Raw genomic sequence first — 27,276 nt, 5'->3', positions numbered from 1 at the left:
ATATGAACATGGGTCCTTTTCTCAACACTTTGAGAGCTGCAGCTTGTGTATTATTATTGTTGCTTATTGATCACCCTGTAGATATTTTACAAAGGTGAGACGTACCACATTCAGAAGGTGATAGAATGTTCTTTCCAATGGTACGGAATATGTAACAGTGGTGTCTTTGGAAAGGAAGTTATTGAGAGAATTTCGGGAATCAGTGTTGCCACCTAATTCCGTTAAATAATCTTAACTTTCCCAAATTTTTCTAACTTTTCTTCCAAAAATACCACTGCCACATCGTGCATTCCGTTGGAATGTCCATTCAATCACCTTTCAAGTGTGTTATGTCTCAGGTCTATAGAACAAATAAAGTGTGAATAATAAGTAAGATAATGTTAAGAATAGTTCACAACCTGTAGCTTACAAACTTTTGAGAATAGGTCCCATGCTCCTATGTACTTTTACTTTGAATCGACCATTCTACAATTTCCCAAAGTACTGATTTCTTCCCCTGAAATATCTGTTTATACATATGTATACACTCGAAACTTTTCATTAAAAATAATTGAACACTTTCAAGCGTCTTCGAAAATTCTGCTTTCCCAGGGTGTCTACTAAAATCCCAAAATGAAATATCGTGACTTTTTCGTGACCTTTTCTTTACCAAATCATAAAATTTCCTAATATTTTCAAGAGCGAATTTGGGTGCGAATTAGGCAGAATTTTCATCCATGCGATAGAAACGTACTTTGCTTGCGATTTGGTAGTGTCTAAAGCTGATCAGACATTTTTGGTGGTGAACTTTGACGTTTTATAGAACAAAATTTTACAATCTGTACTTACATTTGAACAGTTAAAAAAAAAAAAATCGTGACCCAAAAGCTAAATTTCGTGACTTTTTCGTGACTTTCATGACCATTTTCTGATTTCGTGACATTCGTGACTTTCGTGACCGATAGACACCCTGTTTCCTATAAAGGGGTGGAATGGGGCGATTTACGTAATACTAAAATTTCCAATTTTATTATTATAAAATGTCAAATGTTAAGACTCACTGATGTTGGACATTTATTACCATTATAGGTTTCACCAATTCTATTCTAAAAGGAAGACACTTTCTAAGGCTTGGTGTATATGAAATAATTTAGATAATTGCATTAGAACTGGATGATAACAAATCATACCCTATGATCAACTATAACTGAAGTTGAAAAAAAAATCATATTTATTTATACATAATTTTCATTTAAATGTTCGTACTGAATTCCCTTTCATCAACATATATATATATATATATATATATCCTCGGACACATCTTATCTTAAATAAACAAATAAGTAAATAAAAAGCAACTAATTGGAAGAAACTCCCATCACTGTGAAGTTTTATTTTCTAAGTTTATTTTTTTTTAAAAAAAGAATATAAAGTTTAACAACGTGTGTATTTACCTGATTGATTTGCCAATTCTTCCGCTTGTAGTCTGTGGGCACTTTTCGGCTTGTCCTCTATGGTGCACGATGAAGCCTCTCGTTTGATCTCCTCAGCCAATGACTTATGAGTGCTCTTTTCCTTTACCTGCTGTCCAGGAACGAAATATTTCCAGATTGATGTTGTGTTCGCAAGAGCCCGCACTGCCGACTTCCCAAAGCTGAAGTCAAACATTTTGTTGAGGGAGAATAAGTCTCCGAATTCTTTGCTTGTTTTGGCTACTGTCACCGATTCAGTTGACTTTTCTTGGAATTCTGATATGTCCAAAGGACCATTCTTATTCGCTTCGTTATTCTTTAGAGATGATTTTGTATCTGTATCCAGAAAGAATTCTTCGTTTATGAAAGAGCTCTCAATTTTTGGTGTTGCTCGTTTTATCGTAGGTGATTGAGTGTGTGAAGACGTAATGGTATTTAATGTTTGAGTTTCTCTGTAAGCAGCGTGTTGAGTTTCTCTTTTTCTGTCGTAACTCTTCTCGGCTTGGTTTTTTCTGTCGTGGAGAGGATTTTTTGGCAATTTTGTCTTCCTCTTCGTCAACTGCTTTACTAACACAATGTCCACAGCTTGTGCTTCAGAAGCAGGGAGAAATTCTACATCACGCGGCTTGTATGAAGATTCTCTGGTTTCTATTACTTGTTTCTCGGGGTCTACAGAATTACTAGCTTGCGTTTTAGTTTGAGTCAAACTTGGTGGTTTATTAACAATGTTGCTCCTTGTTTCCGTTAAGATGTCATTTGTCCCCGACTTTTTCGCCATATTTTTCCTTTTTGGTGTCAACAATTCATGATTTAATTTTGTAATTTCTTTGATTTGTGATTCTGTTATTCCTAACGTAGTAACGTGAAGAGATGGTTTACTTTTAGGTATCTTTTCCGATGATAATTGTTTACATCTAGATTTGATATTCGAAGTGTGTCGTTGAAATGTTGCGACTTCAATTTTCATAGCGTCTTCTGCTTTTTCGGGTTCAACTGCAACGATTCTGTTAATATTGCCTATAGTATTAATTTCGACAGGTTTCTTTGAACTACTTGATGTGTTACATATATGTATACTTGGGTATAACTTATTAAATACGTCTATTGTATTTTCGGCGTTACTAGGAACAGATGTTTGATTTGCAGGTTCTTTCTTAGTTGTCATATTTGGAGGTTGTGATTGAAGTGTAGAAGCTAGATCCGTTATGCTACTTATAAAATTTTCGACTGGAGATTGGTTACGTTTTACATTAGACATTTTGCTTGGAGCAGCGACGTCGAGCACATTAATATTAGCAGGACCTGTTACAGATTTTGGTTTTACATTTTTTGTCTTCAGTTGTCCCATGATTTCGGCTTTTGACTGTATCCTTGGTAACTTAGAATGCAATACAGGTGTAGAATGTAGTTCATTAGGATCTAAATGTCTTTTGGCTAATGGATCATCAAATATTTGGGGCTTCAGTTGTACTTTCTTTTCTCGGCTTACATGGTCTTTCTTAGTAGGATAATTTTCTTTGTTTACTGTCTTAACAACTAATCGGTGTCTAAAGTTAGTTTTCCTGGGCGGACGAGTAGTCGGTTTGATCTCTGGTGTTGAAAAGTTACGTGAAGTTCTGTGAGGAGCGCGTTTATCTGGCAATATTCTTGAAGGTGAGCCTAGATTTAGAACCAGAGGATCTACTACAGTGGTGCGAGATATTAGCCGGTAGTTCTTTGGAACTTTTTTGATTTTATAATAAGAACGTACTCTTTTCGATGTTTGCAACAAATCGTTTCTCTTGTGCTTTTCTAACTTAGTTGACGATTCACGTGTCAGATCATCACTCTTTGTTTGCAAGTTGGAAGTAGATGGTTTATCTTTTTGCGCAGCTTGAACTGAATTGGTAGTTTTTTGTATTACTATTCTTTTATCCAAAAATGGAAGCTGTTTAGTCTCACGTACACGTCTCTCGACACGTTTCTGATCTTTGTTGTTCGATCTCCCAACACGATCCTGCAGTTGGTTTTTTGTTGGAGAATTATTTGTTACTCCAATCTGACTCTGTTTCAAGTCTTGTGAAACTGGTGTTGGTATCTGTTTGTTTTTTCCTACTTTGAAATCTTGTGTTTGTCTTTCTTGTAACGCCATTTTCCCACTTACTTTACCTTGAGAAAGAGGGGCTACTTGCTTGGATAATTTAAATTTTCGATCGGTTGGAGGTAATTTTGTCGGGTGATTGTGTCGAGAGTGTTTCTGTGATTTGAACGGCGCAGGAGAAACGTTCTTTAGATCGGACGAGGTTTTAGTAATTTTCTTTTTACCCAATTCATCACAACTGACAGGTGAGAAATTACTACAAAAGGCTAAGAGTCTTCGATCTTCACGCTGACGTGACAGGTTCTTCACGATCTCTTGCCAAAATTCACCAGCTCTCTTTGCTCTGGGAAAAGATCGTAACATATCATTCTTGACAGTTTTAGAGTTGTAAAGCGAGAACACATTCTCTTTGTTTGCTGAAAATAAAATCCTTGTCTCTATATCTGGGTTAATGCTAGCTGACATCTTGGTTGATAGGCGTTTCTTCGAATTCCCCGGTATTCTATATATTGTATGATTGGGACTTTCCTGTGTGTTTCCCTTCTTAAACAATGAATCACTCCCTTCACTATTTTTTTCAAACGAAAGCTTCGGTGAACATGACACATACTTCTGTTCTTTAGCTGATGTTTTGGTTGCTGGTTCTACTAAACATTCATGTTCTTCTCCTTGCGTGGTATCATTCATATATGAACCAGTGAGTTGCTCAACTTGATCTGTTATTACGTTCCCTCTATTGAAAATTGTAGTATGAAATTGACCCGATGAATGTTTCCCCTTCTCTGTTTCACTTTTTGTAAGAATTTTTTCTCTGAATGGAGTTTTAGATTGAAGTAATGGATGTTGTAAATATGACAGCTCAATTTGGTCTAATAAAGCTGTGACAGTTTTTGTATAGTCATTAGGAGACATAGTTTTCATGGTTTTAGACTGAGTTATGGAGTTCGTTTCATAAAGTCTCGACGAATCTTTACTTTTCAATATGGTCACTGTTTCTTGAATCGTTTTCTTGAGATATCTTTGAGATATGTTTCCTGGGACGGAACCTTTCTCCGAAGAATATGATGTTACCTGAGCAGAACCTTTTGCAACCAATATGTTATTTGCCTGTTGTGATATCCTTTCTTGGCCGTCTTCATGCCTATTCTTATGTTGGACTATGGTAGGAGACACGTTCGGATTATTATGAGTCTTGCAACATTTATCTCCTCTGGTTACTGGTTTTTCGTCTTTTTTGTGTCTTTTCCTTTCGTGTTTTTCGTGCTCTTCCTGTATAGGTTCTGGTATGGATTTTCGGGAGTCAAACCCAGTCTCTACATTTTCTGGATCTTTTGCACTATGATAAGAAGTTACAGGTTTCGTGATTCTTGAGCTCAACTCTTCGCCCCATACATCCTTTGAACCAATATGACTTACTATTTTATCAAGACGCTTTCTACTTGTCATATATTTCGCTTGTTTCTTGGGCGTCGTTCTCTTTCGCTTTCGACGTACTGCATGTAGGCTATCAGATCTTATCCTGGATTGTAACTTTCTCTCTTGCCTTTCTTTAGCGGCAGTAATAGCTTTGCGTGTTTGCTCAGGATATGAAATGGTACGTCTTACAATAGAAGATGACTTACAGTTTGGGCTTTTAACTCTTTTTGGAGAGAAATTCTGCCTTCCTATACCACCCGGTGGTGGCACTTGTTTCGAAACAGGTAGTGGTACTTCTATGTTCTTTGAAATATTGTTCTCTATCTGCTGTAGATGCGATTGCGTATTATCCACAGTCGAAGATACTTGGTTTTTATTTGTCTGTATGGTTTTATCTCCAACAGGACTATGTTCTGCTTCTCGACAATAGCTGTTTAAAATAGGTTCTATCGACTGTTGATTTGGTTGTGTGTTTTCTGTACATGGAGATAACTTCTCTCTTGCAACAGAAGTGTGTTCTTCTTGAGAAATATCTTTTGTTTCTTCTGGAAAGAATGGCCACTTCTCCTTTACTACAGGTGTAGATTTAACTTCCATGGTATTGTGTAATAGTTCATGTTCCATTAAATCTTCAGTCTTATTATATTTCTGTATGTTCCTGGCCGACTTGAATTTGTTCTCGTATTGTTCAGCTATGGCTAGAACTACAGGTGATAATTTCCTTCGTATCATGTCATAGTTTGATTTAGATTCTTCTACAAGTTTTCTAAATTTTGACTTCAGTTGCTCATCCCTGAGCGCCGATGCCACTTTCCAAACATCTGATGGATCACGGATAGTGGTTAAGTTGTCGCTAGACTTTCTTTTACTATCTATTCCTGACGCCACGTTGTCTTTCTTCTTCATATTATCATACTGACTCTCTATATTATCTCTATATTTTCCAGTTAGTTCTTTGCTAAAAGGACGCGTTTGTGTTATCTCCAGAAGGGCTTTCTGTAAAATATCATGTTCTTGTTTTGTTAATGTGTACCTTTGCACCAAATCATTTCCCGTTTCAGCGTCAGCAGTTTCTTCAACTTTATTAGTTGAGTCGGAGACTTGTCTACTTACAGAGTCATAATATACTTCTTTGTCGTCGCTCGCGTTAGATTTTAGATCAGAATCACATTGTGAAATAATTAATCGACTTTTTCGTTTACTTCCCTCTTCGGAACTTCGAATCTCTACTTGATACTTTCCTGGACCTTTAAGCAAAGCTTCGTGACTTTTTCCAGCAACTGGAAACGTTTTGGATGATTGACACTCCTTTTCAGGTAACACTTCAACTTCTTTATTAGCAGTAGGTTGTACATCGAACTTCTGTGTCGAGCTGGTGTATACAAGAGGTTCCGACATTTCTTTCGAGACCTTTGATTTATCTTCAGTAATTTTGCGTGATAATACAAATGGATTATTGTCAACGATTAATGATGGATGTTTTATTTTCTTACGCTTTCGCACTATTTTCTTAGTATTAGATACTACTATAAACTTGTGTTGCTGATCTTCAGGAGCGGTTTTAAGTTCACTTAATCTCTTCATTAACACATTTAGTTCATGTTTACTTGGTGTGTGGGGATAGGAAGGAATTCTTAATAAGCTCGCTGATAAGATCTTTGAGATCTTTCGCTGCTCCCTACGTGATTTGTTAGAATGTTCCTTTGGCGATTTTGCATATATCACTTCAATCTCTGTATCTTCATCGAGAGGATCTTTGACAGCAAAAGGCTTCACATTGTTGAAGTTTGTATCTCTTTGTCTAACTTTCTCTTTCGGTCGCTTAGTGTGTAGCAGCATTTTGTCTGTAATTTCTGTCTGATTCGGTTTTTCAGTTGTTATAGTAGCACTATCTTCCTTTTGATAAGAAGGTTTCAACTCTCGTGGCAAGAAATGGGGGCTGTCCTTCTTATCACTCATGTCTGCAATTTGGTTAATTTCTCTTTCACTTACTAGTTCTGTCACATCCGTTGATGGACTATCTGCTGGAAGTTTAGATACATTTTGTTTCGAGCTCACGTTTTCTTTTATCTGAATATTATTAGCTGAAGAGTAAATTTGTTTTCCAGCCATTGGACTAACGCGTATCTTCTTTCGTGATCTGCTTGTCCTTTGTTTTGTTCGCTTGGGTGACTTTGATGAAAACTCCATATTATTTCTCCGTGACAAATTGGTCGTACTCTCTTCTTGATCTAAGATTCTCTTTTTCCCAGCTGGAAATACTTTACGTAGTTGACTACTTTCATATAATATATGCACCTCTTGATTATGTGGTTTTCGATTCTTGTCATTAAAATAATTTGAAGTCGTATTTACAGACTTCCATAAGTCCACTCTTGTCGAATTTATCGGGTCTCCAGTTCGAGTTGTAGATGCTTGCTCTTTGTCTTTACCTCCAGCGTCACTTCGTTTATTTACTAGAATATTGGTATCTTCGTTGAACTCAAGCACGGATTTTCTATTTTGTTGGCCGTCAACCGATGCTGTTGACTTAGCTAGTGTGCTGGATTTTCCTGTTTCAGATTTTGTTAAGGAATGTCGTGATATAATAGAGCAGATATTGTTTATAGTGCTTTCAGCTAACTTGAGATTCTTTTCTTGAATAGACAATCCGGTTGTGGAAGTTTGGCCTACGTTCTGAGAACAAGTTGAGTCTAATTCTCCCGTTATTTGATGGCTTGATGGTCGCATCTTTTGCGAGCTTGGTAACGTATCATTGACTGACTTTGCTTTCACTTCATTTTCCTCTTTGAGAATGTTTTTTGAAATAAATTTATCTGGAATACTCTCTGCGAGGTTTCTACAGATCCTACCAGGAGAAATTAGTTGCAATTGTCGAGTGCTCTTGTTATAAGTTAATGGTATTTTGGAATCCAATGTTCGCATTGATTGAGATGTTGAAATTGATGCTGCTACGCACGTGGGGTTTTGTCTTAGAGAAAATAAGTTCTGTTCACGTTGAGACGAGAATAAAGTGTGTAGTGGAAAACATTTTCTAAAATATGTTTCCCTATTATTTGTAGAAGAAGCTTTCTTCTTTTGTTTCGTAGGTCTTGGTGACGCCTTAGCAGTAGCTTTTTCCTTCTCAACTGGAATTGTAAAGACTGTCTTGGTTGTTATGGGAATGCGTAGAGATTTAAGTGGTCTATCTCCAGAAGCTAAAGGAATCCTAATAGGTCCATAAAACATTTGATTATTTGATATTTGGTCATGAGGTTTTGCATGTTTCTTAATGTTTGATGTAACAACTTCTTTATCACTAATTTTCAATGGAGTTTTTGGAGAAGAACCTGTTGTTTGTTTCTTGAGTACTATGTTAGTTACTTTGCACTTCTTATATGCTCTGCGAGACTTTATAGGTGCTTGTAATGCTTGAGTTCTACGTAAAGTACTGAGCACATTTCTAGAAAATGGCGATTGTTTTGATGTATTTTTTGTAACTTGCTTCAGAGTAGCACCAGGTAAGGTTTCGCTACTACGCAGAAAGTTATGTTTAACCCTATACTTTTCTGGTGTTGTTATACCTGAAGTGATGTAGTAGGATTTGTTTTGTTCTCCATAATTCTTATACGGCATACGGCAATGTTTGTTAGGATAATGTTTTGGTTTGTTGATAGTTACTGCTGGAGAGTCCTTCTTTGATGTATTAGCCACTTCTTCTTTCGTTGAAGTTTTACGGACTCTTTTTTCAGTGTATCCATAACCGTAAGTTTTCATCTTATTACTACTACTGAGACTGGCTTGTGTGTGAATGTTACATACTTGGTTAATGGTTAGATATTGTGCACTCATATGATCCTGTTGGTTGTGCATCAAATTTGACATTGCAGCAAAAAACATTTCGGGTGAAAACGTTCTATTATATGACTTCCAGTAGCCTAGTTGTTCGATTTTAGTCATTGAGTTCCTAGTAAGGGCGTGGAGAAAACTGATTGACCTCAAAGCTTTTCTGGCAGGTGTCTGTGCTATTCTAGACAAGAATCTACGCCTTTCTGTATGCAAACCTTTTGTATCGTCTCTCACATTATTTCTGTCAATATCCCACTTTCTGAAGTTTGAGATGACGTTATCTACTTTAGTAAATTCAGCATTCTTCTTGAAACTTGACTCACGTCGAGAGGTCGGCGATTTCATCTCTTGGACATATGTACTTTCTCTGGTCATTGATTTTGATCCTGCATTATTAGTTGGAGAAGTTAACCATTTAAAAGTTAATTGTTCTTTAACAGTCCTTCTTTGAAATTCCTCTTTAAGCATTCTGTTTGGTTTACTGCTACATCGGGGTATAGCGATGTCACCTGTACAGTTTTTGTTATCAGTTGCTAATTTAGGAAGAGAAAACTCAACTGCTAATTGTTTAGCCGAGGTTGATAGTTTTGCTTGGTCTATTCGTGATACTGAACTGGTTTTCGGTATACTGCCAGTAGGACTAGCTTCTCTCATTTTACCAGAGTATGTCATATTATTGTCTTCTTTTGTACCTGTTTTAGGATTAAAAGATGACTGGAGATTATTTTCATTGCCCATGGAAGCAGTTACATTAACCATTGATTTCTTCTGGAGCTCTTTTGATTCAAGATCTTGGTAAGATATATTTTTAGGAGCTTCTGCTTCTCTTTGTTCCCAATTAGCTTCTTTTTGTTTGTTTATCCTTGATATTGAAGAGCGAGAAATAGGATTTCTGATATACAGTTCTTCATTCGCAACTCGAGAAAATTTTGTTACCTTATCGTCAACCTTAGCCGAGGTTGATAGTTTTGCTTGGTCTATTCGTGATACTGAACTGGTTTTCGGTATACTGCCAGTTGGACTAGCTTCTCTCATTTTACCAGAGTATGTCATATTATTGTCTTCTTTTGTACCTGTTTTAGGATTAAAAGATGACTGAAGATTATTTTCATTGCCCACGGAAGCAGTTACATTAACCATTGATTTTTTCTGGAGCTCTTTTGATTCAAGATCTTGGTAAGATATATTTTTAGGAGCTTCTGCTTCTCTTTGTTCCCATTTGGCTTCTTTTTGTTTGTTTATCCTTGATATTGAAGAGCGAGAAATAGGATTTCTGATATACAGTTCTTCATTCGCAACTCGAGAAAATTTTGTTGCCTTATCGTCAACCTTTGACTTATTAATTCTGTCAACAAGGGTAGGCTTTTTAGGCAACTTCTTAACTGCAGGTGACTTGGCGTATCGACCAGATTTTGCTCCATACGGAGGCGTTTGTGGTCGGAAAGGTTTGCCTGCCATTGCTCCATGACCACTGCCTGATCCTTTCTTCTTTTTCTTTTGGGAATAGGGTTTGCTCATTTTCTTCCGATTTCTTGGATACGGCGAACGGGAAGGTGCACCTTGAACTGGCCCATTTATACTAGAAGAAGAAATTGGTTTATTTACACCAGAAGAGGAAACTGGTTTATTTACTCCAGAAGATAAAGAAGAATTGGCTTGATTTGATTTATTCCCGACCGTAGCTGATTTTTCAGGTGCAAGTTCCTTTTTTACTTCAGATCTTTCTTTTACTGAACGGTGATCTACCAACTGGAGTTCATCTTCTTCTTGCTCAGTGCTTATTCTTTTTCCTAATCTAGAAATGATCTCCGCCTCATCTTTCTGTTTATCTGGTGGGAATGTAGCACCCACTGATTGCTGTTGTGGTTTGTCCGAAGCTGATTTTGGCTGTTGGTTTCGTAGCTCTTGCCGCTTCTGCTGTATTATCAAAGCATCTTCCACAGCGTCCGTTATCTTCTTCCCAATATTCGATATTATTTCATTTATTGACAGTGAATCTTTCTTTCCTCCTTGTTGCAACTTGTCTTCAAATTCAAGTTCTTTTCCAGCTGCTCCTACATCTTTCACAGTCACCGCTTCTTGTCTTTCTGACTTTGACTGTTGATGGGAGAAAGAGGGCTCTGTTGATGAATCTTCAATGCGCTTCCCAACATTTAAAATGATTTCTTCTGTTATAGTGGACATCTTATTGTCATCCTTTTTTGTGGCTTTTTCTACTGGCAATGGTCTATTTTCTAGCGAAGAATGTGGTTCATCAGGCTCATCTTCTATCCGCTTTCCCATATTTAAAACATCTTCTTCTTTAGTCAGAACACTTGCTTTAGTAATGGGCTCTTTTACCTTAATTTCTCTTTTCTGTTCAGATGCTTGGTTCCCACCATACAGAGTAGAAGGTGATTTTTCATACAAATCTTTCATCCGCCTACGAATTTTGGCTACAACCTCCTCTTTAGTAAGAACATCTTTCTTGTTGGCGGGCTTCTGAAATTCAGTTTCCCTTTTCTGTTGAGAAAATCTTAGATCTTTGCTAACTCCAGCTTCTTCAATATCAGAATCATCCTCAATTCTTTCACCTAGATTAGAAATAATTTTTGATCTTCTTAAATCAGGAATACGTGACTTTGCCTCTATCTCAGGCTGTTTTAATACATTTTGTGAGGCAGTATCAGAAGCAACTGAATCATTTGTTGAAACATTGTCTTCTGCTTTGCTCGTATCTTTGCTAACAACGACATAAGCCAAATCTTGGTTAGACGAGAACTTATTCCCATCACTTCTTAGATTTCTGGTGATATATGAACTTCTAGTTTTTATTCTTCGTTCATAAACAGGAGATACGTAGTCCTCCTCACCATGAGACATGGAAAATTTATGACTTTCCGTGGTGCCACTAGATGTGTTTTTTCCACTTTTCTGAAGTTGAAGATCAGCAGCAGGCTTTATTTCCATATTTTCGTTGATTTTAGATGTGTCGGGAGACATCTCTTCTGGGATATTAAGTTTGTCACTTTCATCAGATTTCCTGCTAAACCGCCTCACAAACATTGGAGCAATCATTTCGTTTTTTGATAATGGAAGAGAACTAACAGTTACATAGTTGGTTGATAGTATCTTTTTAGAGAGGCGTTTATTCTTCTTCTTCAGAGAGGTTCTCTGGAATTGAAACTTTTCATTTTTTTCTTCCATTAACGAGGAATGGTCGTTTTTTGAAAGTTTGAATCTATTTTTAGTGGCAAGAATTGAAGCTAAAGGGCGTCGAGCAGTAGATTTATTCATTCTGCACCTTATATTTCTTCGCTTCTTCTCCTGGTTTCTGAATAAAATTTCTTTTGGGTGCTTTCCTAATGAAGATTCTATGAACTCTTCAAGATCGAGATTTGATTGTTTTGAACAGGGCTTGATATTGATCGTAACAACAAAATCTCCTGAAGAAGAGTCGGCTGGAATGTGTCTACATACATCGTTATTAAAACTCTTGTTTGGCAATGTGCAATATTTTTCCGACTGATTTTCGCCTTCAAAAGAACCACTTTTCATCAATAAATCGTATTCACTATTGCCGAAGAGAATCTCAATAAAACTTCCTTGATTCGTGGTACGTATTTTGCATTGTTTTACATATGTAGACTCACTCCATCCATAGTTTTTAATTGCATCCGTCAAGAAAGATGGGATTTGAATTTGTTGTTTTTGAAAGTTATTTGGAGAACCTTTAACTGGGCCTGCATTATCAAATATGCTATGTAATTCTTTAATATTCTGTTGACTCTTGCTCATTATATTGGATGTTGTCTTTTCAGTTATTTCCGTTTTCTTTCCGGATATCATCTTGCCACACTTGTCAAACTCTTTTCGTGTTTCCCCTTGTTCTACACTTAGCAGTGTGGTTGGAAGCTTCTTGTAAGCAGTATTCGTATTAGAAATATGTTTAAATCGTTCTTCAATGGGGATTTTACAAGATAACTTTGCACTATTCAATTGTTCAATTGACTCTTGATGTAAACCACTATTCCTTGATAATTGTACCGCACTAACTTGAGCACACTGTGTAGTGCAAGGATTTCTTACAGAACAAGAGCCAGTTGCCTGATTTAAATCTTTGTTTTCAGCAGATATAGTTAAAATGACCTCACTATCTTTAAAGTTGTTATTGAGTATCGTGTGCGATTCTAGAAACGTAGCTGTACTGTAAGATCTTCTCAATCTGGAGACAAAAGATTTTCTTCTTTTACATGACGTAGGCAACTTTATATTACTTTTCATGGGTTGACAACAAAAATTAATACATCGCTTATTTTTACGAGGATGGCGAATTATGGCAGGCATCTTATCTGAATCTGTACTTTGTTTATCCACTTGAGGCGTCATCTTTATTGGAATTTCATATTGTTTTATGGGTGGTTTTGATTCTTGTTGTACTTCCATATCGTATTCTGTTGTATCTGTTGAGTAATAATGTTTTGAATTAAATGATGAGAAATGCATTTCACTGGTAGAACTATCTCCATATTCAGATCTGTCAAAATTATTTTTTGGCATTCGACGACTTTCCTCATATCTCCGTGACCATCTTTGGTTCATCATTGTCAAGGTACTCCCAGAACTTTGCGCTACGCTAGGTTTTGTCGTAGATATAACTTCATCTGTTGAATAATAATTGCCTGATGAACTTTGGTTTGAAACAGAATCTTCCAATGAAATATTATCATCTGCATTCAATCCCCTAAGATATAGGACCGTCTGGTTCAGTTTCATTTCTTCAATTTTATTTTTCTCTTCATTATATAACGGTTTCCTTAGTGGCGTTATGCATCTTACACTTTCTCTTGGTGGTAGTTGTTTTATTAAACTTTTATATGCAGGCACATCTTCTGTTGCTGTAACGTAAGACTGGTAATCAGAATCTTTTTGAATATTCGAGTACTGCGCGTTTACTTCTGTTCTTGATTCTCCTTTCATCTTGTCTTCTCTTGGAAATCTTTCTTTCATATATTCCAATTGTTCGTATGTTCCATGCTCACTGTTGTTGTCTAATGGAGAATAAATTTGTTTGAAGTTATTACTCAGTGACTCGTTATGAACTTCTTTATGTTTATAAGTCCTCCCAGGTTCTTCATTTAACATGATATACTCCTGATTAGAAGGCTTATTCTGAATGTCTTCATGTAACAACTTACGATTACTTTGTTTTGTTTGCTGTAGGGTTTTCTCGTATGGTTTATTTTCTGGTGGTGATTTTCGGATACTTATAAATTCTTCTGAGTTTTGACACTGTCTTTTTCTTGACAGATTCGTGTACTCGTCAACTTTTTCTGCTGGTTTTATAGGACTCCTTGAAATGACGTTTGTCAAATTTTCCACTGCATTTTCCCTTCGTTCATATGATTTAACTTGTGGTACAGTTACGTTAGCAAATTTCTTACTATTTTGTTCTTGCTCTTCATCCTTATAATATGTCTCAAGATGTTCTCTTTGAGCAGACAATGAAGGCCTTATAGTCGGCTTTGGTAGAGCACTTTTAAATATCTTGTCATAACAAGGGTTGTCTTCTTGGTTTGCTACAACAGAAGAGTAGCTTTGCTTAGAAGTTGCTTCTTCCAAAGTATCAGATCTTTTTTTATTCTCCATTTTGGAGAGATTCTGGTGCTGTACATTAGCATTCTCTGCTTGTGCTGACAGAATATTGTTTGAATTTTCACCAGCAAACTCATCTTTAATGGTAGAGTCTAAATAATTAATAACATCGTATGGAGAATGGACTTTTTTCAGTTCATTTTCTGTGTCCTCATTGTTTCGAATAAAACTAGTATCATCCTTCACTGATTTCTGAGCATTCACTTCTTTGTTGTTGTCAGAGTATTTTTCAAGTAACGAAGTTACAGGTTTCTTGCTTGCCAGAACAGAATCTTTAATAGTATCAGACCAGGCAGAGTTGCTAATATGTTTGTCCTGTGATTGAGGTCGTTTGGGGACATTACTATGCTGTTTTGGCATCAACTCTGGCGTAACAATATTTACAAAATTCGTTCCATCACCCATATTCTTAGATTCTGGCAATGCTAATGTTTCTTTCTTATCCAGTTGAAAACTTGATTCAAGAGGGTCAGCTTTTAATTCTGTTGTATTTTCGTCCTTTAAAAATTTATGTATTTCCTCTTCCACTTCTTCTGCATTGAATCCCATATACTCTAATTCTTTTCGTAGAAATGCAGACTTTTCTTCCAACTTAGTTTTAATTTCATCTCTACCGTCTTTAGTTTCTCTCATACCTTCATATGTCTTGCTCTCTTCAGGTATATCATCAAAGTCTTCTGCCTTTTTAGATGTGCATTCTTTCAAATTTTTGTATTCGTCTTGACTATCTCTGAAATCATACTCTGTGGTTATTGTGCCGCAGCCGGTTGTTTCAGCTTCTGCTTGCACACTATATAGTGGCTCATGAACTTCTTTCTGCTTTAGTTTACATACAGGGTATATCGTAAATATGTTTCTGATATTGGCACCAAATCCTTCCTCATGATGATTTTTTTCCCTGCCAATTTTGCTCCATACCTTTAGATCTTCTTTATCGTTAAAGCTGTCCTGATCAAGTTCGACCACATTTGGTGATATGAATTGAGAGTCAAGAAATTTCTTCTTGGGCGGATGCTCCGGTTTTTTTAATACACATTCTTCATTTTGTGGTTCAACTTCATTTATCGTATTTTCGTTCCTCATATATGAAGACTTCTGTTGAGATTCCTCTTCTTTTTCTTTCTCCAAAGAATTTGATGTCTCAGTACCCTCCGGAGTGATGAAATTTGCTGTCTTTAATTTGCTCCTCTGAATTAAGAGTTGTGAATATTTCTGCTCAGGACCTGGATTATCAGTGGAGTGCTTAGAAGTTTCACTTAACATCTTGGAATTTTTATTATCAAATTTATCTACATTTTCTTCATTAGGTTTGTGCTCTGTTAGCTCTTGTTTGATAAATACTCCTTTAGAAGTTTTTATTATTTTATTCAATAAAGTGCTCTTTCTTGCTTCACCATCCTTTATTGGGGATTGTTGCAGTTCTTGTTTATAAATTTCTGAAGATCTGGTCTTGTTGTGTTCACCAAGAGATGGGTTTTCGTGCGAGTAAGTTTTTACAGATTCATCCAATTCATCGCTTGACTTTTCACTGCGGAAAGACATCATTTGTTCATCTTTTGATTTAAGTACTGATCCTGTTGGCAAATACTTATTCGAAGAAACGCCATGATAATGTTTTGATAAATATATTTGAGGCATTGAAGGATTTTGGATTTTCGTAGGTCTACTCGCTACTTCATACACCACTTCGTTCTCTACAATAGTTGTTTCCATTTCTACATCTAGGCAAGGTTCTTCTATGTGTGTAGGTATGTTGCCTGTGTCTTTGAGAGCACTTGCCCTCCTACAATTACGATATGTTCGCTTTCCAACTTCTGCAGCAATTGGAACAAAACCTACAGCATGGTCACTGATAGCTTGAGTATGTTCATCATCTTCTCTTTGTTGGTTATTGGGAGGTGAATTTTCCTTTGGCCGCTGATGTTGTTTAGCCTTTGTATTCACTGATCTTCTTCTCTGTACTAATGGATGCCCTCTTCTTCCTTGCCTTCTTCGACGAGATTTTGTTTCTGCTTCTATCAAAATATCTGTAGGTTCTGCTTCAAACAAAGCAGCCGTTGGTGTTCTTTTCACGAATGCTCTAGTAAAGAAAGTAGGTTGTGCTGTTGCTTTCCATTTGCATTTAGAAAATGATTTCATTCCTCTTGTAATATTTTTGGTCACTTTGTCGCCTTGAGCTGGATAATTTGCGACACATCCCATGTGAATATGCGCCGCTCGCCTTGTATTAACGCCAACTGAAGAGCTTATTAAATCTTCGATATTGCTGAAATGAAAGGATGATTTTGACTTTGGTTTACATTCTATTTCAGATTTATTATGTACCGAATTTTCATCGCACCCAATCTTTCCTTCTTGTGAAATGCAAACTTTCACATCATTTACAGGTAAAGGTTCTTTATTATACGATCGTGTGTTATTAAAAATAAATTCTGGTGTATTTAATGATGGTATTGATGCACCATAAACGCCTGTATTGACTGACACTTGAGCACAATTGTCTTTCATCGTTTCACCACTAACATAATTAAAAGTAACGTTGGGTAATCTATTGACGGTAATTGGCACCCCTCTATCAATAATAGGTGGGAAAGACTTGGATTCTTTATATTTTTGCATAATTCTAGACTTCTTAGGCTTTCTTGGTATAGAGTTTATTTTGAACGCAACTTGTGCAGGACTTTGCTTCGTGGCTTGGCTCGGAACTACATTTAGGTCATATCTTCTTGTTTTAATGCCTGGAAATCTGTTTTCTTCATACTCACGTAGCCTTATATTCGTGTCATCGTGATAAAACTCCCTTCGATATTGACGTGTTTCCAACTCCGCTTTCTCTTTCATTAAATGAAGCTCTGAAAGTTTATGCGTTTCTATTTTCGTAGTTGGCTTCTGAAAAGGTGCGGCTTCTTTAAGTTCCATGCTGTTTGGTTGAACTTGCTTATCAAACACATTATAAGTTATCTTTTCTTTCGTCTTATTTTTACCGTAAGTGCTTTTGGGTGCCAACATATTTTTATAATCCTTTTGAGTTGGAAATTTGTCATTATTTTCCACTAGTCCTTGGGTGGCTTTGACATGTTGTTTTTTCAGTTTTTGGTAATATAATAAAGGATCTTTATTGTATCTTGCGTGTGATTGTCTTTCAGTGAACGTTGATTTTATCTGTTCGAAGTTCTCGATGGCAACTTTCTTATAATATTCAACATAGTTTTTCACTTTTTCTACAAAATCATCACTGAACACATGTAATTCATGTTCTCTTCTATTAATTTTCGGTAGATATTTTATTTTTCTAATATTCGTTTGTGCGTTTATGTTGCTATCCTCTCTGTTTACTTGGCACACATCAGTTGTCTCTAAGTTATCCTTTTCAATTTCTGTTTCACTCCTGCGAACACTGTAGTTTGTTTGCTTTCCATATAACATCATGTCTGTCTCTTTTTCTTCTTTTCCCACATATGCAATCTGTAAAGGTTTGTCTCCTCCTTTGATTCGAACACATTTACCACCAGACAATACCACAATCTCAAACTCCCCATCCTGTTTCTGGCCTTGTGCTGTAGAAGTTGAATATTGTTTCAGGCGGGGAATATACGCCATAAAAGGAGGTTCGATATATTTACGTGTAGACAGTCCAAAATTTCTGCGAAACGTCTTGTACTTGAGCTTATTAGCAAGATAATTACTTTTAGAAGTTCTTGCTAACTTGTACTGAATAGAACGTTTAAATTGATCTTGCCAAGTGTGTTTCACAAGTTTAACAGGTGACTGCATTTTTATAAATGCTTGTGATTTTGAGCCAGGCTGCGAATCACGTGGGATATTTGCTGATATTCTTTTCTTCTTTTCTCTCCTTGAGAAAGCAGTATAAAAATTAGATTCGTTTGAAGATTCTGTGTTAGAATGTGAAGATTTTTGTGAATGTACGTATTTGTTTTCTACAATATGAGGTTTGTGTTCCGATGAGAAACATTCTGATCCTGGCAATACATAATTTTGTTCTTTGGTAAACTCTCCTCCGTAAAACTCCCTTTGTGTTGACTCAGACTTCACTCCTTGTTCAACATGCTGTACAAAGTAGTTCTCCTTCATGTTATTTGCAGAGTTCCTATTCTCTTTTGAAGTGGAAACTTCGTGATATGATCTATTTTCTGTCCTAAATGAACTTGCTAGTCGTTTGTTCGTTTTTGAACTTAGTGCAGCTTCTGAACCTTTATTAGAAATATCTCGACTGGTCGGTGAATTAATAGGTTGATCACCACAGCTGCTTGGTGACCAATTAGAAATTCTAGCTGCAGATTTACTTTGCTGCGATTGTTCTAAAGATGATATCCCAAGACCATCATTCACATCCTCTGATTTAGATTTAATCTTGTGTGTTTTGTTAGAACTTGACGCAAAACACTTGTTGTTATTCCATTTTTCTGATCGTTGTAGCTTGATATCATTTAAAAATTGAGCTCGACTACCGTTATCTGTAGCATACAATGGCCTGTTGTCGCTATTAACTGAAGATTCGATCTTAGAACTATTTGACTGATTTTGAAATGGTTTTCCATAGGATTTGTTATCGTCTTCAGTGCATAACTTTGTACTCTCTTGAAACCCAATATTATTGCTGTCTGTATCAGCGTTAATTTTATCATACGCTATTTTGTTCATGGATGGGTAGAGGCATGATCCTTGTGTTTCATGAATATTGGAGCAAGGGTTCTCATTGTAGGGCATGCACTTTGGAGATTCTTCATTAGCATGAAACCCAAATACAGACACTGGAGTATCATATTGTTGATAAGCACTATTCTTCTCAATGTCTTTGTGTGCAGTCATGTTGTCTTGAAAATCAGCCTTGGCATTAGTCGATGACAAACATTTCTCCTCAGGTTTTGGACTTAATTCATCGTTTCCTGAGTATCGGCTATAGTCTTGAGGATCCTGTTGCCTATTTTTATCTGTACTTGTTTTACTATTATCTGCAGAAATTTTATTATTGGAATCCATTTCTGTGTTGTTCTTTTGTACAGGAGGTGGCCGTCGAAGATCCTTGCCCAAAACCGATATAAGTCTGCTGTAAGATTGGGTACCAACTGAATCAGTGTGCGATAGGTAAGTTCTAACATCTATTTCGTTAACATTGTTATATGCATAAGCTCTTTCTTTGCACTTAGGAATATCATTATTGTTTTTGTTAACATGATTCTGTATTGTCTCTGGATTTACATTTTTGTTAATCGCAGTTTTTTCTGATAAAACAGTAAAAGGAGTTCTATTGGAATGCATCTGTTTCCTTTCATTTGTTTCCTTGTTATTCAATTTTGATTCTAGTTCTGATGGTAAATAAGATTCTTTCACTCCTTTCAAATCGTCATCACTGCATAACCTTTGATGATTCTTCATGTTCTTCGAAGATTGTGAGTTTCTATTTCGTTTGTCGCCAAAGTTCATGGAAGGTAGATCTTTTCCATCATACCGTTCATCAATACTCTTATGCTGCTCTCGAGTGTTCAGACCAGTTCGTATATTAGCTACTTCAAATGACTTCATATGTGAGTTTGGCTGCTTACGACAATTGTCTGCACTACTTAACTTTTCAACTTCACGAAATTCTTGATTTCTGGTCTCCGCTGTGTTCATATTGTCCAACTTTGAAGCTGCTGTTGCTTTTGACAACATAGAATTACCATTCACATCTTTCCAGCTGTACTCATGATTATTCACGTTATTTGAAGTTCCTTCACAATTACTATTTTCTCTGTCATCAAAGCAAGACTTCTTTGAACAATGCTGGTATTTTAATTTGTGTCTTTCACTCAAATGTACATTTGGGTTTGGATTATCTAATCCAGTTTGCAAAATAGTGGCGTCAGTTATCACTTCCCTCAAACATTGATTAGAACTTGCTTGTTGTGCTTTATTCTTGTCAGCACAATACTGCACTTGACTTTCAGTAGAAAAATCTCTTGAATTCTTCTCATCACTTGTTGCTGTTACTTCCTCATATTTCAACTTTGGTTTAGTTGTTTCTGGAGTTCCATGATTTTCAGTCATATCTTTCGAGTTGTAGATATTACTTAATTTATTTTCTGTCTCCATATTGTTTGAAGCTTCTGAGTTATTCATATTTGCTGAATTTGCAGTGTATTTTTCACCCAAGTAAACATTTGATTTCTGATCACTGTGGTAAGTTCGTGAATCATCCCTTTTCATTTCTGCTTTAACTACGCAAGACAAATCTTGATCTTCAGAAGAGCACTGGTTCGAAGACAGTTCACTGCTCGCACCTAGTAACTTCTTATCGTTTGATTTTGTCTTGACTGTTGCACTCGACGGCAAGCAATCTTCCCAGTTGCTATCATTATTTGAATATTCATGATTGTTCTTGTTCTTTAATGTTCTTGAGGTTTTATTTACATCACCATCAAGAGTAGATTTCAGTTTTGCTGGATTATTCTCATTTAAGTTTGAAAAGTTCATTTGAGTGCGTAGTGCAGTTTGTGAATTACTTTCAGATGTAGTTATTTCATATAAACCAACACCAAACGGCGTCTTTTGTACTGTGTATTTATTTATACAAGATATTCTTTGATCTTTTGAGTGTATATCACTGGTTTTCGGATGAGATAGTACATTTCTTTGTTCGTGAGAGCTTGCCATAGTCTGCGTAAGTTCACTTGAAGTACATTGGTTATTATATGAATCGATAAGCACTTCATTTTCTTTAAGATGCGATTGTCTTTGAGTGCCTGTTGATGATTTATCCTCAGATAAAATTTCTGTTTGTTGTGATTCTTTTATAAATCCATCTGCATCCCGAGCATTGGCTTTTGCATGCGAGCTGTTTAGTAAATTATTCTCTTCGTCTGCATCATTTGCAAACTGCGCTTTCATTGAATTAGTACCGACGTCCTGTTTCTTTATATGAACTGTATCACTAGTTTGCTTACCATGACGAAGTTTGTCAGCTATTTCTTGTACATCGTTATCACTTTTCACAATTTTAGTTATGTTTTGTCTGTTAATTTGCTTATTATGTGAATCAATTAACATTTTATTTGTTTCTTTCTTTTCATTTCTTTTACTTTCGTGAGTCTTTTGTTTGTTAATTGCTGGTTTCATTTGGTGTCTGTTTCCAGTTTCCTCCTCGAGTGTGCCTACTTTTCGAAGGTCGATTTCGGCGCGTGAACTACGTAACAATGGAGTTTCTACATTAGAACATGCACTGCTCGATGCTTGAACTTTATTTTTGTTTGTGTTGGCTTGGTCTTTAAGAATTGAATCCCCAGAATTATCTTTCGTGTTTCTCTTATTGTTCTCTGGATTATGTGAATAATTTTGATTCGTTGTAGATTTACTTGCGTGATATTGGATTCCTTGTTTGGTTTGTAAATTCAATACATTTGTATGTTCTTTTTTAGCACCTATATTTTCTTCATATTCTTCAATGGCTTTCTCGTTAAGATAAGATTTTTGCTGAGTATTTTTGTAATCACTTTTGTATTCATTGCCTGAACCTCTAGAGAGTTCTTTAGACATTGCCGTGTCGAGTTCTGAAAGCCTTGACTGTTTATTACTTGAGAACATTTCCATATTATCTGTTTCTTTTGAGTATAATTTTCTTTGAGATATCCGGTTCGACTCACGAATTTGAGATTTGCCACTTTTCGTTCTTTTTTCTTTATATTTTCCATATGACGTACGATTCGCTCCTGCTTTATTGTTTTTTCCATTCTTCTCATATGTTTTCCAATTAGTCTTTCCTCCAGCAATTGAATCATAATAAGAAAACTGTTTTGATAGTTCATTGAAAGAAGTATTTTTCTGAGGACCTGTACATCTTTTTCTTTTACGCTGTTTTTGAATTTGGTCATTAGTTTTATTTGACTGTTCAGATATTTTATTCGTGAAACTAGATCCAGTAGCTGTCACATGTGACTTTTTATGATAAGTTGTTGTTTCTCTTTGTGACTTACTTTTACAAACTGCTTTGTGTTCAGTAAATTTGTTTTGTTGGATATTTTCCTGCTTGACTTCAGTTGACTTCATTTTAGAAGTTGAAGCTTCGACAGGTTGACTTGAAGAAATTGAAGTAGACTGTTGGCTGTTTTCCGTGATAGTTTTTGGTCTATTGATGTCTGAAATTATATCTCTAATTGGCTGATTCGACTGTTGCTTGACTTCAGCGGTAACTTCTTTATTTGGAACGTTTTCCTTGTTTTCTTGGCCCATCTGTGAGGATGCTTTCAATGTTGCTATATTCTCTTTGATTTCCTGAAGAACCTTCTCTAAAACTGAAGCGGCCACTTGTGGATTGGTGTTTTTGGATTCACATAACCCTTTCAGAGCCAGAGCTGTTTCCTTGGTCAAAATATTTTGGATATTGTGCAACAAATTTTCGAGTTTGAATTTTTTAAATACCTCGTCAAGTGTTAAATCGGTTGTGTTATTTATTTCGGTACATTTAGCTTGTGAATCATATCTCTTCCTTCTGATTGAACTTTTAACGGAGCGATGTTTATGTTTTGCAGCTTTGGAAATCGATCGTGGTTTATTTTTATTTTGAGTATTTTCTGTTACGCGTCCGAGATTAATATTTTTTTCAACGCTTTCGGAGTATTTGATCGTAGCATGAGCTGGATATATTTTTACATTATGACGCGGATTATTGGTTTCTTTAGCTAATTCTTTTTTTAGATTTTTCTCAGTATTTTCTCGTTTTATCTTTGGATTTTGTGATAAAGTATGAAGATCTTTTTTTAGATTTTGCTTTTGGATTTCTATAAATTTACTTCTATTCCAAATTTGGAGTTTTTTTTTACACGAAGAAGAACCACATCTACTGCTTCCATCTTCGTCACATCCGCCAGATTTTTTATCCTTCTCGTGACAATGTTTTGGAGTTTGTCCTCTCTTGGCTTCCAGTTCATCACATATAGTGTCATATTCTACTTTCCTGCAATCTGTTTCTACACAGGGAACACCATCAGGCTGTCCAGATTTATTTAGAGGATCAGGGCAGATTTTTCCATCGTTGCATGTGCTTATCGGTGTTGGTTGGGTCTGCTTACATGCATTTCTTTGAGACTTTCGGAACTTGGTGCACGGCTCCTCTTTTTTCTGACACAATGGGTTAGTTCTAATCTTCTCTTTCATTACCTTGGCAACTATTTTCTCTGTGATTGTGTTCCCAGGTAATTTTGGAGTGTAAACACAAGGATCTGGAGTTTTCACTGCTGCTTTGTCAGGACCAGGTTTAGAAGTTTTGCATACTTCAGGGTTTGATTCCCCGTTATTAAATCCTCTTGAATGTGCTTTCCGAGTGGGTTGAACTCCTTGCACTTTCATTCGTTTTGGTTCAGCGCTGATAATTTCTGGTGGTCTCTTTACTTTCAAGTATTTCGTATCGATATCATCGATCTCGGGTATATCATGACAAAGAGGGAGCATTTTCATGTTCCGTATAGGCGGACAAGCATCTTCAGAGCATGGTCGATGATCTGGTCGTACTCCTGCAACACTCACGATTGGTTCTGGTGGCGGTGGAGGGTCACAAGGGTTATATTTCTGAGGCAATGGTAATATCTTTGGAGTACATCTGTACCCTTGGTTACACAATGTTCTTTGAAACTCTTTTTCTTTGATTTTTTGCTTGCATGCATCTGCAGGAGTTTTGGGTTTTTCTTCGTCCTTGCATGGCTTTTCCTTGTCGCCCATACCGCAACTACTTGATGAATGACCAGTTGATGCATTTCTCGTTGATTCGACCATTGGTAAATACACTGTATTTTGTGTAGTTTTACCTGATCCACAGCCTGAGCAGCCTCCTGATTTACTCCCCTTTGATCCCCTCCTAGAAACGCTACTTTTTATGGTAGTATTTGCTTTTGAGGAACCATGAACACATGATTTCAATTTGATATCTGGGTCAGAAGAAACACCAGGCTCAAGTTCGCATTGTCGGTTCAAATCCTGCACAATTATTTTAGTCTTTCCAGCCATTTGTTCGCATACATCCTTCGGAGGTCTCGGACTTTCCTCGCATACTTTTTTTGCCGGTAACTTTGGTTTGTTAGCACATTGAAAACCAGTTTGAGGGATGTCACACTCTCCCTCTTGCGGTAAAATTTTAAATGGAGCTGGTCCTTCCGGTGGACAAACTGGATCTTGTGGTGGGCAACATGGGTTTATTGCGTTACCAGGACAGAAAGGTGGAGGTTTTAATCCAACTGTTCTTGTAGACCGTGTTACACCATACTTAAACTTTTCTTTGTTCTCGAATTTTGCAGGTTTGGATTGGCATCTTAGGTTACACGATTGTAATTTCTTCATTTCCTCTTCTGGAAGCTGAGGACCTTGTTCTTCACAAAAATCTCCGCTGATGACTTTTGGTTTAGGATTTTCAGGACAAGAACTCTTTTTCTTAGTAGGCTTCTTTTTGCAACTGGAACAGAATAACCTTTTTTGAATAAGGTATTTTACATCTTTGAAACGAAGTAAGTTGTAATTTTTATCTAGTAACCATTCCGGTACAACACAACCTGAAAGAGCATGTCCAGGTTGCTGTGATAAGTGCTGTTGAGCCAGAAATCTCTGAGCTGCTGGAACAGATACATCGCTAACTTCAGGTGTTGCTGAAGTGTCAGCATCTTGAATAGTGTGTTCTGTTACAGTAGACACTGTACTTATTGTCTCCACGTTAATCAACGCATCCTCATTGAGAGATTCAGATTGTGTCAACGGTGGAGGTAACTGTGTGGTCTGAGCGATAACGTTTGGATCGGTGAATATTTGGTCCGTCAACTCATACTCTTTTCTTGTAGAGGCTTCTAATGTTGAAACTTTTTCACTAAAATTTTGTGGCGGCTCTGCTTCTTCAGTTTGGATTTGCGGAGATATTTCTGGATCTTTGCTTCTTTTGGAGAGCCATAATACCGTAGCTTCTTCGGCCTTTTGAAACAAGATTAAGAAAAATAAACTACATTGCAAATATACTATATACTATATATATATATATATATATATATATATATATATATATATATATATATATATATATATATATATATATATATATATATATATATAGATAGATAGATAGATAGATAGATAGATAGATAGATAGATAGATAGATATAGATATATATAGATATAGATATAGATATGACATATTTAAAGTTGTATTTACTTTTATTTATTTACTTCTTATTTTAAGTATTAAAATTACTTTTACGTATTTCTCATTCATTACGTAACTGATGTGGTTAATACCTATTTGGTCCATCAAAGGCAGCGTCAAGGTCAGAACTGGTTGATTATTTGATTGGAGGGTTTAATGAGAACGTCAGCACCGAAGTTTTTTTCCTGGTATGAAAAGACCAGTGACCGAAAAATTCTTTTTACAAAAGGATTTCAAATACAAATACAGTAAATAAAAGCTTGACTTGTGAAAAACATACAAAAGAATAAAATCTCGAACAAATATTCAATAAAACAAAATAAGTAATTATCAAATACAATAACTAAGCATTTGTACAAAAAATTAAAACAGAGGTCATGGAAAGGCCAATAGTTGCACTCCTTCGTAAATATTTTCGGTCAAAGGCTATTTTGATGAAACTGTGTGGCAATATAGCTGACATATAGCTGTATCGGACATATAGCTGTATCGTGTGACGTAGCGGCTTTCACGAGGCAAATGGAAGTGTTCTGATAAACAGTCGTAAACATGTCTCAACAGCTACAAGTGGCGTTCAAATTGGAAATGCGTGCAGTGATTCGTTTTGTGTGGGTGAAAAAGTGTAACTCCACTGACATTAATTGGCAGTTGCATGTAGTGTATGGTGAAAATACAATGTCACGTCAAGCTATCGCGAAGTGGTGCAACATGTTTGAGAATGGACGTAAAGATATTGACGATGCTGAGAAGACCATTAACTGCGACTCTGACAAAGTTTAGGTGGGAAGTGTGAAACCAACTTTCATCGCGTGACTTCCATGTGTTTGGTCACTTGAAAGAGGAAATTGCAAAGCGAGGACACCATTCGGATTGCGAGGTGAAAGCTGCAGCCCAACAACGGTTATCGGACAGTGAACAGGATTTTTTTGCAGAACATAGAAAAACTTGTACCACGCCTCGACAAGTGCTTAAATAACGGAGGTAATTTGATTGAAAAGTAGACTGTGAATGGAACTTTACGATACAAATAAAGTTATTGTAAAATTTCTATCCTGTTTTATTTTCTTAAGCATTGCAACTAACTTTTTCACTGATCCTCGCACAACATTATCTACCAAAACCCAATATTTTCTGAGGTCTGAATATTCTGGACATTGTACAAGAATGTGCCGAATACTCAGCAGGACGATACGAATGGTTAACCTCAAACACTAAAAATAGGAATGAGTTTGATGATTGTGTCCAATACGCAAGTGCCACTTCTGCGACTAGTACGTCGCATTTCCTAATTGTTCAAAATAGGTTCTATAGAACGGTGCTTATTTTCGTTGGTCTGGTTCCGATCCGCTTGTCAGTGCGAGCATATCTGTTGAGCTAAGTAGTTACAGAGAGCAAAGCATGGAAGAGAACGCTGACATGCAATACTTTATTTCTCTGAATGTTGTCGTATCTCAATACCCAGTAGAAAATGAGGACATAACCGTGATGCTGTAGTTAATTGCATCTCATAAAAATGTCTTGCACAAGAGTATCTTTACTAAAAACAGTTGAGGTTTTCTAAGACGCTTTGCGAGTCAGTGCACATAAACACATCATAGCGAAAGGTGAATCGCATGGTTGAGGGTAAACTTAATGCAGACTAAATTCTGAGCCGACGTCGCCGTAACGAAGGCAAATCAACAGAATTCTCATCT

At 36.4% G+C, this 27,276-nt stretch overlaps 1 protein-coding gene across 1 annotated transcript in view; it reads right to left on the bottom strand.

Moving 5' to 3' along the window:
* Nucleotides 1–27,276, bottom strand: part of LOC145672445 (uncharacterized) — a 62,470-nt gene that overhangs the window by 12,676 nt on the left and 22,518 nt on the right. Inside the window, exon 2 of the mRNA XM_081741599.1 lies at nucleotides 1,434–25,353. Within this exon, the coding sequence (XP_081597725.1) occupies nucleotides 1,434–25,353 (23,920 nt within the window). The remainder of the gene's footprint in view (nucleotides 1–1,433; nucleotides 25,354–27,276) is intronic.

The sequence above is a fragment of the Thermobia domestica genome, chromosome 16 (genome assembly GCF_964235325.1).
Source record: "Thermobia domestica chromosome 16, izTheDome1.hap1.1, whole genome shotgun sequence".
Lineage (NCBI taxonomy): Eukaryota > Metazoa > Arthropoda > Insecta > Zygentoma > Lepismatidae > Thermobia > Thermobia domestica.
The sequence above is the reverse complement of the archived record's forward strand: the minus strand, read 5'-3'. Positions and strand labels throughout refer to the sequence as shown.